The 17,870-nt window shown below is 44.7% G+C and overlaps 1 protein-coding gene across 1 annotated transcript in view; it reads right to left on the reverse strand.

Annotated features, from left to right (window-relative positions):
* Positions 1-17,870, reverse strand: part of LOC122945268 — a 58,957-nt gene that overhangs the window by 18,892 nt on the left and 22,195 nt on the right. The window contains exon 5 of the mRNA XM_044304290.1: positions 1,671-1,856. Within this exon, the coding sequence (XP_044160225.1) occupies positions 1,671-1,856 (186 nt within the window). The remainder of the gene's footprint in view (positions 1-1,670; positions 1,857-17,870) is intronic.

Raw genomic sequence — 17,870 nt, forward strand, 5'->3', positions numbered from 1 at the left:
TTAAGAATCTGGGGCAAGACTTGAGAATTGCTGTTCACAGACGTTCTCCATCTGATCTGACTGAGTGCAAGCCCTTCTGCACAGAAGACTGGGCAAAAATGTCAGCCTCTAGATGTGCAAAGCTGGTAGAGACAGACCCCAAAAGACTTGCAGCAGGAACTGCAGAGAAAAGTGGTCCTACAAAGTTCTGGGCTGAATACAAATGCACCCCGCACTGTCCAGATTTTTATTTATTAAAAATTTTGAAAACCTTGTATCATCTCCTTCTCACCTCACACAGACTTGTACTTTGTGTTGGTCGATCATATAAAATCCCAATAAAATACTTTTAAGGGCTCATGCCTGTTTTGTGGGCCGCAAAAATACAGATACCAGCCGTGTGTGTTCCACATTTTGTGAAACTGAATGTCTGGGCTATAATACAACAGTCCTATCCTGGGCCGTAATGCAGACAATAATAGGACATATATATCCAGCTTCCAAAAATGTGACAGCCTTTATTCAAAAAAGTGCAATAAAAAACGACAAATAGTCCATGTCTACGCGCTTCGGATCACATAATACCGATCCTTACTCATGACAAAGGATAGACATACACACCTGAGTTTAAATAGTAGCCAACTCCAAATCCAGGTGAACACAATCAATCTTGGCCACACCTCCACTTTCGTTTTTGAAGTCAAAAAGCTAATACAATTAAAATCAAGAAACTTAACTTACAAAGAAAAAGAAAAAGAAAAAACTAAGAGAATAATTCAGTAAGAATCAATAATGAAGGAAGAGATCATGTTTGCGATTTAAACCTTTGGGGATACACGAGCCCATACAAAAAATCAAAAATGCTTTCCTGTTCAAAAGCAATCTCCTGTGGTCTCCACCCCGAACGGGTGGATTAACCCTTTCCAACCCCTGAACCTGCAAACCTGAGACGTCTCCCTGATGAGTAATAGCATAGTGTAAACTGACTGCAGACACATTTCTGGTCTTAAGATGTGGAATATCAGAGATGTGTTTGCGAATTCTGACATGATTTTTTGGCGGCACGGCTTTGCGGACACACGAACATGGAAAGCACACAGAGTCATTTTTGTTGTTTTTGCGGCACCATTGAAGTGAATGGTTCCACATACGGGCCACAAAGAAGACGGTACAAACAGAAAAAAAATTACCTTCGTGTGCATGAGCCCTGTGTTTGGGTGGAACATGAATATTTTTTTAAAAAGTTCAAGGGGTATGAATACTTTATCAAGGCACTGTTTAACTTTGATCATAGTTTAAAAAACTGTTTATGCACCTACGTCGTGTTAAGCCTTTTTTTTCCCGAACTTCAGATCCTACGATAATACAATTACTATACTCATTACTATTACTAGTATTATCACTCCACTCACTATTACTGTTATTACTATACTCACTATTACTAGCTTTATTAATACTACTATTGTTATATTATATTATATGGAAGACTGTAATACTCTCTTTTACTCTCCTCGTATCATTCCATTCATATCCTTCAGAACTTTTATGCTTGTTTCCACAGACCTCTGGAGGTACTGACCTCTGGAGGGACTAACCTCTGAAGGAACTGACCTCTGGAGGGACTAACCTCTGGAGGAACTGACCTCTAGAGGGACTAACCTCTATAGGCACTGACCTCTGGAGGGACTAACCTCTGGCGTCGTTGTCTGGTGCCGGCTGTTGGGAAGTCACCATCCTCTGATACTGGGATTCCTTCTCCGTCTTGCTGAAGATGAAGAAGCCCTTGGTATAGTTCCTTATATCGCGATGGTGTTCCAGCGTCAGAGTCTGCTTCTCATTACTGACCTCATCGACCACCACAACCAGGTTCTTTTTTCCTGTAACCACACTGCTTTACTCAGAGACAGAACTATTGATTAAACCAAAATTTTATGGTAAAAATGTTTTGATAAAAATGCTGATTTTTATTTTTAGAATTTTCCATGAAAGGCTCAATATGAAATATTTCAATGTGCATATTGACAATATGATAATGTGCATCCTCACAATAGACTGTCCTTTTGCAGCTGATGCTGTGTACACTAGGGGCAGGGCAGTAGTCATCTCATTATCATAAGTGGGTGAAGTTACAAACTAGCAAAAAACGAGCAATCCTTTTATAAATCTGGAAGCATCTGTAACACCCCAGAGTTGTGTTACTAAACTCTTTTACCCCGTTACAATCTGTTAAGAGCATTAAACCTGTCATCTGATGTAATTTTACCTTATATCTTCACTGATGTGCATTATCAAACCTTGTTGAACGTATATTGCTGTAATATCCATGTTCACCAGCAGGTGGCAGCAATGTTCTGGCAAGGATTTAGTTTCAATTTAGTATATCTAGCTGGAATTGTTCATTCCAGCTTAGCTCCCCCCTCTGTGAGCAGAGTGGGCTGTGCCCATATACTGCAGCATGAGGAGAGTAGGAAGTTAGTGAGGTGTGCTAGCCAACCCTGTTAGGGGAAGGCTGTGTGTGTAGGAGCTCCCAGATATAGGGAATCAAAGCCAGGATCTTGTCTCGGCTGAGACATTGATCATCATCCCCAGCTTGAGCCCTTCAGCCTCAGCTGGAAGAAGCAAGCAGACAAATCAAGTACTGGGAAGAAGCATACCCTGTGAAGATAGCTATGAGTAAAGTCCAGAGACCCAGGAGAAGCCATATTCCTCCTCAGCTAGTCTGTCCCCAGACAGCAGAAGATAGAGAGAGCAGAAGCATAAATTCCTGCCAACCATTGCCAATACCTGCTGGAACCTAAGACTAAAGCTGGATGAAAGCTACAATCAGTAAAGACAAGTTTGAACTTTACTAAGGGTCTGGATCTCAATTACTGAAGCAAATCCCTCTATTATTCCTACTAGCACCACACTCAATTTATTGCAAGTGAGCCAGGATCCAGGAGTCCAGCTGTACCCAGGTAGGAGACACCGTTGACACCATTATCACCACCATACAGAGATATTACACCACTCTGGCATTCCTAGCCTGGGGCATGAGTTGTAACACCTTGGAGGGCCCTGTGATTGTACCCTGCGCATGCTGCAATTGGCGTCACAAACAAAACTATAGACTATCACCTACACCTGACCCAGCCATTGCATAATTTGGCGTCAGAGTGCATACCCCAATCCAGCTCATTGCACACCTAGCATAGGATCACATCTTTGACAGTAGTCCATGCAGACAAGTGAGCTTCTAACCCACCTCCCTGCATAGCAACCTCCGAACATGGCACAGAGCATGCTCACTACAATCCTCCCTAGAAGTTTCTCCTTTCCTTTTGTACACAGTAACCTCTGCACATCACAGAGCATGCTCACTACAATCCTCCCTAGAAGTTTATCCTTTCCTTCTGTACTCAGTAACCTCTGCACATCACAGAGCATGCTCACTACAATCCTCCCTAGAAGTTTCTTCTTTCCTTCTGTACTCAGTAACCTCTGCACATCACAGAGCATGCTCACTACAATCCACCCTAGAAGTTTTTCCTTTCCTTCTGTACACAGTAACCTCTGCACATCACAGAGCATGCTCACTACAATCCACCCTAGAAGTTTCTCCTTTCCTTCAGTACACAGTAACCTCTGCACATCATAGAGCATGCTCACTACAATCCTCCCTAGAAGTTTATTCTTTCCTTCTGTGCACAGTAACCTCTGCACATCACAGAGCATGCTCAATACAATCCTCCCTAGAAGTTTTTTCTTTCCTTCTGTGCACAGTAACCTCTGCACATCACAGAGCATGCTCACTACAATCCTCCCTAGAGATTTCTCCTTTCCTTCTGTACACAGTAACCTCTGCACATCACAGAGCATGCTCACTACAATCCTCCATAGAAGTTTCTCCTTTCCTTCTGTACACAGTAACCTCTGCACATCACAGAGCATGATCACTACAATCCTCCCTAGAAGTTTCTCCTTTCCTTCTGTACACAGTAACCTCTGCACATCACAGAGCATGCTCGTTACAATCCTCCCTAGAAGTTTCTCCTTTCCTTCTGTACACAGTACCCTCTGCACATCACAGAGCATGCTCACTACAATCCTCCATAGAAGTTTCTCCTTTCCTTCTGTACACAGTAACCTCTGCACATCACAGAGCATGCTCACTACAATCCTCCCTAGACGTTTCTTCTTTCCTTCTGTACACAGTAACCTCTGCACATCACAGAGCATGCTCACTACAATCCTCCCTAGACGTTTCTTCTTTCCTTCTGTGCACAGTAACCTCTGCACATCACAGAGCATGCTCACTACAATCCTCCCTAGAAGTTTATCCTTTCCTTATGTGCACAGTAACCTCTGCACATCACAGAGCATGCTCACTACAATCCTCCCTAGAAGTTTCTCCTTTCCTTCTGTACACAGTAACCTCTGCACATCACAGAGCATGCTCACTTCAATCCTCCCTAGACATTTCTTCTTTCCTTCTGTGCACAGTAACCTCTGCACATCACAGAGCATGCTCACTACAATCCTCCCTAGAAGTTTCTACTTTCCTTCTGTACACAGTAACCTCTGCACATCACAGAGCATGCTCACTACAATCCTCCCTTGAAGTTTATCCTTTCCTTCTGTACACAGTAACCTCTGCACATCACAGAGCATGCTCACTACAATCCTCCCTAGAGGTTTCTCCTTTCCTTCTGTACACAGTAACCTCTGCACATCACAGAGCATGCTCACTACAATCCTCCCTAGAAGTTAATCCTTTCCTTCTTTACACAGTAACCTCTTCACATCACAGAGCATGCTCACTAAAATCCTCCCTAGAAGTTAATCCTTTCCTTCTGTACACAGTAACCTCTGCACATCACAGAGCATGCTCACTACAATCCTCCCTAGAGATTTCTCCTTTCCTTCTGTACACAGTAACCTCTGCACATCACAGAGCATGCTCACTACAATCCTCCCTAGAAGTTTATCATTTCCTTCTGTACACAGTAACCTCTGCACATCACAGAGCATGCTCACTACAATCCTCCCTAGAAGTTAATCCTTCCCTTCTGTACACAGTAACCTCTGCACATCACAGAGCATGCTCACTACAATCCTCCCTAGAGATTTCTCCTTTCCTTCTGTACACAGTAACCTCTTCACATCACAGAGCATGCTCACTACAATCCTCCCTAGAGATTTCTCCTTTCCTTCTGTACACAGTAACCTCTTCACATCACAGAGCATGCTCACTACAATCCTCCCTAGAAGTTTCTCCTTTCCTTCTGTACACAGTAACCTCTTCACATCACAGAGCATGCTCACTACAATCCTCCCTAGAGATTTCTCCTTTCCTTCTGTACACAGTAGCCTCTGCACATCACAGAGCATGCTCACTACAATCCTCCCTAGACGTTTATCCTTTCCTTCTGTACACAGTAACCTCTGCACATCACAGAGCATGCTCACTACAATCCTCCCTAGAAGTTTATCCTTTCCTTCTGTACACAGTAACCTCTGCACATCACAGAGCATGCTCACTACAATCCTCCCTAGAAGTTTATCCTTTCCTTCTGTACACAGTAACCTCTGCACATCACAGAGCATGCTCACTACAATCCACCCTAGACGTTTCTTCTTTCCTTCTATACATAGTAACCTCTGCACATCACAGAGCATGCTCACTACAATCCTCCCTAGAAGTTTCTCCTTTCCTTCTGTACACAGTAACCTCTGCACATCACAGAGCATGCTCACCACAATCCTCCCTAGAAGTTAATCCTTTCCTTCTGTACACAGTAACCTCTGCACATCACAGAGCATGCTCACTACAATCCTTCCTAGAAGTTTCTCCTTTCCTTCGGTACACAGTAACCTCTGCACATCACAGAGCATGCTCACTGCAATCCTCCCTAGAATTTTCTCCTTTCCTTCTGTACACAGTAACCTCTGCACATCACAGAGCATGCTCACTACAATCCACCCTAGAAGTTTCTCCTTTCCTTCTGTACACAGTAACCTCTGCACATCACAGAGCAGGCTCACTACAATCATCCCTAGATGTTTATCCTTTCCTTCTGTACACAGTAACCTCTGCACATCACAGAGCATGCTCACTACAATCCTCCCTAGAAGTTTCTCCTTTCCTTCTGTACACAGTAACCTCTGCACATCACAGAGCATGCTCACTACAATCCTCCCTAGAAGTTTCTTCTTTCCTTCTGTACACAGTAACCTCTGCACATCACAGAGCATGCTCACTACCATCCTCCCTAGAAGTTTCTCCTTTCCTTCTGTACACAGTAACCTCTGCACATCACAGAGCATGCTCACTACAATCCTCCCTAGAAGTTTCTCCTTTCCTTCTGTACACAGTAACCTCTGCACATCACAGAGCATGCTCACTACAATCATCCCTAGATGTTTATCCTTTCCTTCTGTACACAGTAACCTCTGCACATCACAGAGCATGCTCACTACAATCCTCCCTAGAAGTTTTTTCTTTCCTTCTGTGCACAGTAACCTCTGCACATCACAGAGCATGCTCACTACAATCCTCCCTAGAAGTTTATTCTTTCCTTCTGTATACAGTAACCTCTGCACATCACAGAGCATGCTCACTACAATCCTCCCTAGAGATTTCTCCTTTCCTTCTGTACACAGTAAGCTCTGCACATCACAGAGCATGATCACTACAATCCTCCCTAGAAGTTTCTCCTTTCCTTCTGTACACAGTAACCTCTGCACATCACAGAGCATGCTCACTACAATCCTCCCTAGACGTTTCTCCTTTCCTTCTGTGCACAGTAACCTCTGCACATCACAGAGCATGCTCACTACAATCCTCCCTAGAAGTTTCTTCTTTCCTTCTGTACACAGTAACCTCTGCACATCACAGAGCATGCTCACTACAATCCTCCCTAGAAGTTAATCCTTTCCTTCTGTACACAGTAACCTCTGCACATCACAGAGCATGCTTACTACAATCCTCCTAGAGGTTTCTTATTTCCTTCTGTACACAGTAACCTCTGCACATCACAGAGCATGCTCACTACAATCCTGCCTAGAAGTTTCTCCTTTCCTTCTGTACACAGTAACCTATGCACATCACAGAGCATGCTCGCTACAATCCTCCCTAGAAGTTTCTCCTTTCCTTCTGTACACAGTTACCTCTGCACATCACAGAGCATGCTCACTACAATCCTCCCTAGAAGTTTCCCCTTTCCTTCTGTACACAGTACCCTCTGCACATCACAGAGCATGCTCACTACAATCCTCCCTAGAAGTTTATCCTTTCCTTCTGTACACAGTAATCTCTGCACATCACAGGGCATGCTCACTACAATCCTCCCTAGAAGTTAATCCTTTCCTTCTTTACACAGTAACCTCTTCACATCACAGAGCATGCTCACTACAATCCTCCCTAGAAGTTAATCCTTTCCTTCTGTACACAGTAACCTCTGCACATCACAGAGCATGCTCACTACAATCCTCCCTAGAGATTTCTCCTTTCCTTCTGTAGACAGTAACCTCTGCACATCACAGAGCATGCGCACTACAATCCTCCCTAGAAGTTTATCATTTCCTTCTGTACACAGTAACCTCTGCACATCACAGAGCATGCTCACTACAATCCTCCTTAGAAGTTAAAGGGGTTGTCCAGGTTCAGAGCTGAACCTGGACAGCCCTCCATTTTCACCCAGGCAGCCCCCCTGACATGAGCATCGGAGCAGTTCATGCTCCGATGCTCTCCTTTGCCCTGCGCTAAATCGCGCAGGGCAAAGGCATTTTTCTGAGTTCCGGTGAAGTACCGGGCTCTCTATGGGGCTGACAGGAACCCCGGTGACGTCACCGGCACTGATGGGCGGGATTTGGCTCTGCCCTAGCCAGTAAAACGGCTAGGGCAGAGCTAAAGCCCGCCCCTCAGAGCTGGTGACGTCACCGAACACACTGCTGGGCGGAAGTTACCGCCCGGCAGTGTGTTATTGAATACACAAGAGCCTGTACCCTGCGCGATCTAGCGCAGGGCACTGGAGCGCATCGGAGCATGAGATGCTCCGATGCTAGGCTCAGGGGGGCTGCCGGGGTGAAAATAAGGGTATGTCCGGGTTCAGCTCTGAACCTGGACAACCCCTTTAATCCTTCCCTTCTGTACACAGTAACCTCTGCACATCACAGAGCAGGCTCACTACAATCCTCCCTAGAGATTTCTCCTTTCCTTCTGTACACAGTAGCCTCTGCACATCACAGAGCATGCTCACTACAATCCTCCCTAGACGTTTATCCTTTCCTTCTGTACACAGTAACCTCTGCACATCACAGAGCATGCTCACTACAATCCTCCCTAGAAGTTTATCCTTTCCTTCTGTACACAGTAACCTCTGCACATCACAGAGCATGCTCACTACAATCCTCCCTAGAAGTTTCTCCTTTCCTTCTATACATAGTAACCTCTGCACATCACAGAGCATGCTCACCACAATCCTCCCTAGAAGTTTCTCCTTTCCTTCTGTACATAGTAACCTCTGCACATCACAGAGCATGCTCACCACAATCCTCCCTAGAAGTTAATCCTTTCCTTCTGTACACAGTAACCTCTGTACATCACAGAGCATGCTCACTACAATCCTTCCTAGAAATTTATCCTTTTCTTCTGTACACAGTAACCTCTGCACATCACAGAGCATGCTCACTAAAATCCTCCCTAGAAGTTTATCCTTTCCTTCTGTACACAGTCACCTCTGCACATCACAGAGCATGCTCACTACAATACTCCCTAGAAGTTTCTCCTTTCATTCTGTACACAGTAACCTCTGCACATCACAGAGCATGCTCACCACAATCCTACCTAGAAGTTAATCCTTTCCTTCTGTACACAGTAACCTCTGCACATCACAGAGCATGCTCACCACAATCCTCCCTAGAAGTTTCTCCTTTCCTTTTGTACACAGTAACCTCTGCACATCACAGAGCATGCTCACTACAATCCTCCCTAGAAGTTTCTCCTTTCCTTCTGTACACAGTAACCTCTGCACATCACAGAGCATGCTCACCACAATCCTCCCTAGAAGTTAATCCTTTCATTCTGTACACAGTAACCTCTGCACATCACAGAGCATGCTCACCACAATCCTACCTAGAAGTTAATCCTTTCCTTCTGTACACAGTACCCTCTGCACATCACAGAGCATGCTCACCACAATCCTCCCTAGAAGTTAATCCTTTCATTCTGTACACAGTAACCTCTGCACATCACAGAGCATGCTCACCACAATCCTCCCTAGAAGTTAATCCTTTCATTCTGTACACAGTAACCTCTGCACATCACAGAGCATGTTCTCCACAATCCTCCCTAGAAGTTAATCCTTTCATTCTGTACACAGTAACCTCTGCACATCACAGAGCATGCTCACTACAATCCTCCCTAGAAGTTTCTCCTTTCCTTCTGTACACAGTAACCTCTGCACATCACAGAGCATGCTCACTACAATCCTCCCTAGAAGTTTATCCTTTCCTTCTGTACACAGTAACCTCTGCACATCACAGAGCATGCTCACTACAATCCTCCCTAGAAGTTTCTCCATTCCTTCTGTACACAGTACCCTCTTCTCATCACAGAGCATGCTCACCACAATCCTCCCTAGAAGTTTCTCCTTTCCTTCTGTACACAGTAACCTCTGCACATCACAGAGCATGCTCACTACAATCCTCCATAGACGTTAATCCTTTCCTTCTGTACACAGTAACCTCTGCACATCACAGAGCATGCTCACTACAATCCACCCTAGAAGTTTCTCCTTTCCTTTTGTACACAGTAACCTCTGCACATCATAGAGCATGCTCACCACAATCCTCCCTAGAAGTTTCTCCTTTCCTTCTGTACACAGTAACCTCTGCACATCACAGAGCCTGCTCACTACAATCCTCCCTAGAAGTGAATCCTTTCCTTCTGTACACAGTAACCTGTGCACATCACAGAGCATGCTCACTACAATCCTCCCTAGAAGTTTCTCCTTTCCTTCTGTACACAGTAACCTCTGCACATCACAGAGCATGCTCACTACAATCCACCCTAGAAGTTTCTTCTTTCCTTCTGTACACAGTAACCTCTGCACATCACAGAGCATGCTCACTACAATCCTCCCTATAAGTTTCTCCTTTCCTTCGGTACACAGTAAACTCTGCACATCACAGAGCATGCTCACTACAATCCTCCCTAGAAGTTTCTTCTTTCCTTCTGTACACAGTAACCTCTGCATATCACAGAGCATGCTCACTACAATCCTCCCTAGAAGTTTCTCCTTTCCTTCTGTACACAGTACCCTCTGCACATCACAGAGCATGCTCACTACAATCCTCCCTAGAAGTTTCTTCTTTCCGTCTGTACACAGTACCCTCTGCACATCACAGAGCATGCTCACTACAATCCTCCCTAGAAGTTTCTTCTTTCCTTCTGTACACAGTAACCTCTGCACATCATAGAGCATGCTCACTACAATCCTCCCTAGAAGTTTCTCCTTTCCTTCTGTACACAGTAACCTCTGCACATCACAGAGCATGCTCACTACAATCCTTCCTATAAGTTTCTCCTTTCCTTTTGTACACAGTAACCTCTGCATATCACAGAGCATGCTCACTACAATCCTCCCTAGAAGTGTATCCTTTCCTTCTGTACACAGTAACCTCTGCACATTACAGAGCATGCTCACTACAATCCTCCCTAGAAGTTTCTCCTTTCCTTCTGTACACAGTACCCTCTGCACATCACAGAGCATGCTCACTACAATCCTCCCTAGAAGTTTCTTCTTTCCTTCTGAACACAGTACCCTCTGCACATCACAGAGCATGCTCACTACAATCCTCCCTAGACGTTTCTCCTTTCCTTTTGTACACAGTACCCTCTGCACATCACAGAGCATGCTCACTACAATCCTCCCTAGAAGTTTATCCTTTCCTTCTGTACACAGTAACCTCTGCACATCACAGAGCATGCTCACAACAATCCTCCCTAGAAGTTTATCCTTTCCTTCTGTACACAGTAACCTCTGCACATCACAGAGCATGCTCACTACAATCCTCCCTATAACTTTCTCCTTTCCTTTTGTACACAGTAACCTCTGCACATCACAGAGCATGCTCACTACAATCCTCCCTAGAAGTTTATCCTTTCCTTCTGTATACAGTAACCTCTGCACATCACAGAGCATGCTCACCACAATTCTCCCTAGAAGTTTATCCTTTCCTTTTGTATACAGTAACCTCTTCACATCACAGAGCATGCTCACTACAATCCTCCCTAGAAGTTTCTTCTTTCCTTCTGTACACAGTAACCTCTGCACATCACAGAGCATGCTCACTACAATCCTCCCTAGAAGTTTCTCCTTTCCTTCTGTACATAGTAACCTCTGCACGTCACAGAGCATGCTCACCACAATCCTCCCTAGAAGTTTCTCCTTTCCTTCTGTACACAGTAACCTCTGCACATCACAGAGCATGCTTACTTCAATCCTCCCTAGAAGTTTCTCCTTTCCTTTTGTACACAGTACCCTCTGCACATCACAGAGCATGCTCACTACAATCCTCCCTAGAAGTTTCTCCTTTCCTTCTGTACACAGTACCCTCTGCACATCACAGAGCATGCTCAGTACAATCCTCCCTAGAAGTTTATCCTTTTCCTCTGTACACAGTAACCTCTTCACATCACAGAGCATGCTCGCCACAATCCTCCCTAGAAGTTTCTTCTTTCCTTCTGTACACAGTAACCTCTGCACATCACAGAGCATGCTCACTACAATCCTCCCTAGAGGTTTATCCTTTCCTTCTGTACACAGTCACCTCTGCACATCACAGAGCATGCTCACTACAATCCTCCCTAGAAGTTTCTTCTTTCCTTTTGTACACAGTAACCTCTGCACATCACAGAGCATGCTCACTACAATCCTCCCTAGAAGTTTCTTCTTTCCTTCTGTACACAGTAACCTCTGCATATCACAGAGCATGCTCACTACAATCCTCCCTAGAAGTTTCTCCTTTCCTTCTGTACATAGTAACCTCTGCACATCACAGAGCATGCTCACTACAATCCTCCCTAGAAATGTATCCTTTCCTTCTGTATACAGTAACCTCTGCAAATCACAGAGCATGCTCACCACAATTCTCCCTAGAAGTTTATCCTTTCCTTTTGTATACAGTAACCTCTGCACATCACAGAGCATGCTCACTAAAATCCTCCCTAGAAGTTTATCCTTTCCTTCTGTACACAGTCACCTCTGCACATCACAGAGCATGCTCACCACAATCCTCCCTAGAAGTTAATCCTTTCATTCTGTACACAGTAACCTCTGCACATCACAGAGTATGCTCACCACAATCCTCCCTAGAAGTTAATCCTTTCCTTCTGTACACAGTAACCTCTGCACATCACAGAGCATGCTCACCACAATCCTCCCTAGAAGTTAATCCTTTCATTCTGTACACAGTAACCTCTGCACATCACAGAGCATGCTCACCACAATCCTCCCTAGAAGTTAATCCTTTCATTCTGTACACAGTAACCTCTGCACATCACAGAGCATGCTCACCACAATCCTCCCTAGAAGTTAATCCTTTCATTCTGTACACAGTAACCTCTGCACATCACAGAGCATGCTCACTACAATCCTCCATAGACGTTAATCCTTTCCTTCTGTACACAGTAACCTCTGCACATCACAGAGCATGCTCACTACAATCCACCCTAGAAGTTTCTCCTTTCCTATTGTACACAGTAACCTCTGCACATCATAGAGCATGCCCACCACAATCCTCCCTAGAAGTTTCTCCTTTCCTTCTGTACACAGTAACCTCTGCACATCACAGAGCCTGCTCACTACAATCCTCCCTAGAAGTGAATCCTTTCCTTCTGTACACAGTAACCTCTGCACATTACAGAGCATGCTCACTACAATCCTCCCTAGAAGTTTCTCCTTTCCTTCTGTACACAGTACCCTCTGCACATCACAGAGCATGCTCACTACAATCCTCCCTAGAAGTTTCTTCTTTCCTTCTGAACACAGTACCCTCTGCACATCACAGAGCATGCTCACTACAATCCTCCCTAGACGTTTCTCCTTTCCTTTTGTACACAGTACCCTCTGCACATCACAGAGCATGCTCACTACAATCCTCCCTAGAAGTTTCTTCTTTCCTTCTGAACACAGTACCCTCTGCACATCACAGAGCATGCTCACTACAATCCTCCCTAGAAGTTTCTTCTTTCCTTCTGTACACAGTAACCTCTGCACATCACAGAGCATGCTCACTACAATCCTCCCTAGAAGTTTATCCTTTCCTTCTGTACACAGTAACCTCTGCACATCACAGAGCATGCTCACTACAATCCTCCCTATAACTTTCTCCTTTCCTTTTGTACACAGTAACCTCTGCACATCACAGAGCATGCTCACTACAATCCTCCCTAGAAGTTTATCCTTTCCTTCTGTATACAGTAACCTCTGCACATCACAGAGCATGCTCACCACAATTCTCCCTAGAAGTTTATCCTTTCCTTTTGTACACAGTAACCTCTTCACATCACAGAGCATGCTCACTACAATCCTCCCTAGAAGTTTCTTCTTTCCTTCTGTACACAGTAACCTCTGCACATCACAGAGCATGCTCACTACAATCCTCCCTAGAAGTTTATCCTTTCCTTCTGTACACAGTAACCTCTGCACATCACAGAGCATGCTCACTACAATCCTCCCTAGAAGTTTATCCTTTCCTTCTGTACATAGTAACCTCTGCACATCACAGAGCATGCTCAGTACAATCCTCCCTAGAAGTTTCTCCTTTCCTTTTGTACACAGTACCCTCTGCACATCACAGAGCATGCTCACTACAATCCTCCCTAGAAGTTTCTCCTTTCCTTTTGTACACAGTACCCTCTGCACATCACAGAGCATGCTCACTACAATCCTCCCTAGAAGTTTCTCCTTTCCTTTTGTACACAGTACCCTCTGCACATCACAGAGCATGCTCACTACAATCCTCCCTAGAAGTTTCTCCTTTCCTTCTGTACACAGTACCCTCTGCACATCACAGAGCATGCTCAGTACAATCCTCCCTAGAAGTTTATCCTTTTCCTCTGTACACAGTAACCTCTTCACATCACAGAGCATGCTCGCCACAATCCTCCCTAGAAGTTTCTTCTTTCCTTCTGTACACAGTAACCTCTGCACATCACAGAGCATGCTCACTACAATCCTCCCTAGAGGTTTATCCTTTCCTTCTGTACACAGTACCCTCTGCACATCACAGAGCATGCTCACTACAATCCTCCCTAGAAGTTTCTTCTTTCCTTTTGTACACAGTAACCTCTGCACATCACAGAGCATGCTCACTACAATCCTCCCTAGAAGTTTCTTCTTTCCTTCTGTACACAGTAACCTCTGCACATCACAGAGCATGCTCACTACAATCCTCCCTAGAAGTTTCTCCTTTCCTTCTGTACATAGTAACCTCTGCACATCACAGAGCATGATCACTACAATCCTCCCTAGACGTTTCTTCTTTCCTTTTGTACACAGTAACCTCTGCACATCACAGAGCATGCTCACTACAATCCTCCCTAGAAGTTTATCCTTTCCTTCTGTATACAGTAACCTCTGCACATCACAGAGCATGCTCACCACAATTCTCCCAAGAAGTTTATCCTTTCCTTTTGTATACAGTAACCTCTGCACATCACAGAGCATGCTCACTACAATCCTCCCTAGAAGTTTCTCCTTTCCTTTTCTACACAGTAACCTCTGCACATCACAGAGCATGCTCACTACAATCCTCCCTAGAAGTTTATCCTTTCCTTCTGTATACAGTAACCTCTGCACATCACAGAGCATGCTCACCACAATTCTCCCTAGAAGTTTAACCTTTCCTTTTGTACACAGTAACCTCTTCACATCACAGAGCATGCTCACTACAATCCTCCCTAGAAGTTTCTTCTTTCCTTCTGTACACAGTAACCTCTGCACATCACAGAGCATGCTCACTACAATTTTCCCTAGAAGTTTCTCCTTCCCTTCTGTACATAGTAACCTCTGCACATCACAGAGCATGCTCACTACAATCCTCCCTAGAGGTTTATCCTTTCCTTCTGTACACAGTAACCTCTGCACATCACAGAGCATGCTCACTACAATCCTCCCTAGAGGTTTATCCTTTCCTTCTGTACACAGTAACCTCTGCACATCACAGAGCATGCTCACTACAATCCTCCCTAGAAGTTTCTGCTTTCCTTTTGTACACAGTAACCTCTGCACATCACAGAGCATGCTCACTACAATCCTCCCTAGAAGTTTCTCCTTTCCTTCTGTACACAGTAACCTCTTCACATCACAGAGCATGCTCATTACAATCCTCCCTAGAAGTTTCTCCTTTCCTTCTGTTCGCAGTAACCTCTGCACATCACAGAGCATGCTCACTACAATCCACCCTAGAAGTTTATCCTTTCCTTCTGTGCACAGTAACCTCTGCACATCACAGGGCATGCTCACTACAATCCTCCCTAGAAGTTTCTCCTTTCCTTCTGTACACAGTAACCTCTGCACATCATAGAGCATGCTCACTACAATCCTCCCTAGAAGTTTCTTCTTTCCTTCTGTACACAGTAACCTCTGCACATCATAGAGCATGCTCACTACAATCCTCCCTAGAAGTTTCTCCTTTCCTTCTGTACACAGTAACCTCTGCACATCTTAGAGCATGCTCACTACAATCCTCCCTAGAAGTTTCTTCTTTCCTTCTGTACACAGTAACCTCTGCACATCACTGAGCATGCTCACTACAATCCTCCCTAGAAGTTTCTCCTTTCCTTCTGTACACAGTAACCTCTGCACATCACAGAGCATGCTCACTACAATCCTCCCTATAAGTTTCTCCTTTCCTTTTGTACACAGTATCCTCTGCACATCACAGAGCATGCTCACTACAATCCTCCCTAGAAGTTTATCCTTTCCTTTTGTACACAGTACCCTCTGCACATCACAGAGCATGCTCACTACAATCCACCCTAGAAGTTTCTCCTTTCCTTCTGTACACAGTACCCTCTGCACATCACAGAGCATGCTCACTACAATCCTCCCTAGAAGTTTATTCTTTCCTTCTGTACACAGTAACCTCTGCACATCACAGAGCATGCTCACTACAATCCTCCCTAGAAGTTTATCCTTTCCTTCTGTACACAGTAACCTCTGCACATCACAGAGCATGCTCACTACAATCCTCCCTAGAAATTTCTCCTTTCCTTCTGTACACAGTAACCTCTGCACATCACAGAGCATGCTCACTACAATCCTCCCTAGAAGTTTCTCCTTTCCTTCTGTACACAGTAACCTCTGCACATCACAGAGCATGCTCACTACAATCCACCCTAGAAGTTTCTCCTTTCCTTCTGTACACAGTACCCTCTGCACATCACAGAGCATGCTCACTACAATCCTCCCTATAAGTTTCTCCTTTCCTTCTGTACACAGTAACCTCTGCATATCACAGAGCATGCTCACTACAATCCTCCCTAGAAGTTTCTCCTTTCCTTCTGTACACAGTAACCTCTGCACATCACTGAGCATGCTCACTACAATCCTCCCTATAAGTTTCTTCTTTCCATCTGTACACAGTACCCTCTTCACATCACAGAGCATGCTCACTACAATCCACCCTAGAAGTTTCTTCTTTCTATCTGTACACAGTAACCTCTGCACATTACAGAGCATGCTCACTACAATCCTCCCTAGACGTTTCTCCATTCCTTCTGTACACAGTACCCTCTTCTCATCACAGAGCATGCTTACTACAATCCACCCTAGAAGTTTCTCCTTTCCTTCTGTACACAGTACCCTCTGCACATCACAGAGCATGCTCACTACAATCCTCCCTAGAAGTTTCTCCTTTCCTTCTGTACACAGTAACCTCTGCACATCACAGAGCATGCTCACTACAATCCTCCCTAGAAGTTTCTCCTTTCCTTCTGTACACAGTAACCTCTGCACATCACAGAGCATGCTCACTACAATCCTCCCTAGAAGTTTCTCCATTCCTTCTGTACACAGTACCCTCTGCACATCACTGAGCATGCTCACTACAATCCTCCCTAGAAGTTTCTCCTTTCCTTTTGTACACAGTAACCTCTGCACATCACAGAGCATGCTCACTACAATCCTCCCTAGAAGTTTCTCCTTTCCTTCTGTACATAGTAACCTCTGCACATCACAGAGCATGCTCACTACAATCCTCCCTAGAAGTTTCTCCTTTCCTTCTGTACACAGTAACCTCTGCACATCACTGAGCATGCTCACTACAATCCTCCCTATAAGTTTCTTCTTTCCATCTGTACACAGTACCCTCTTCACATCACAGAGCATGCTTACTACAATCCACCCTAGAAGTTTCTTCTTTCCATCTGTACACAGTACCCTCTGCACATCACAGAGCATGCTCACTACAATCCTCCCTAGAAGTTTCTTCTTTCCATCTGTACACAGTACCCTCTTCTCATCACAGAGCATGCTCACTACAATCCTCCCTAGAAGTTTCTTCTTTCCATCTGTACACAGTACCCTCTTCTCATCACAGAGCATGCTCACTGCAATCCTCCCTAGAAGTTTCTCCTTTCCTTCTGTACACAGTAACCTCTGCACATCACAGAGCATGCTCACTACAATCCTCCCTAGAAGTTTCTCCTTTCCTTCTGTACACAGTAACCTCTGCACATCACAGAGCATGCTCACTACAATCCTCCCTAGAAGTTTCTCCATTTCTTCTGTACACAGTACCCTCTGCACATCACTGAGCATGCTCACTACAATCCTCCCTAGAAGTTTCTCCTGTCCTCTTGTACACAGTAACCTCTGCACATCACAGAGCATGCTTACTAC

The sequence above is a fragment of the Bufo gargarizans genome, chromosome 8, assembly GCF_014858855.1.
Source record: "Bufo gargarizans isolate SCDJY-AF-19 chromosome 8, ASM1485885v1, whole genome shotgun sequence".
NCBI lineage: Eukaryota > Metazoa > Chordata > Amphibia > Anura > Bufonidae > Bufo > Bufo gargarizans.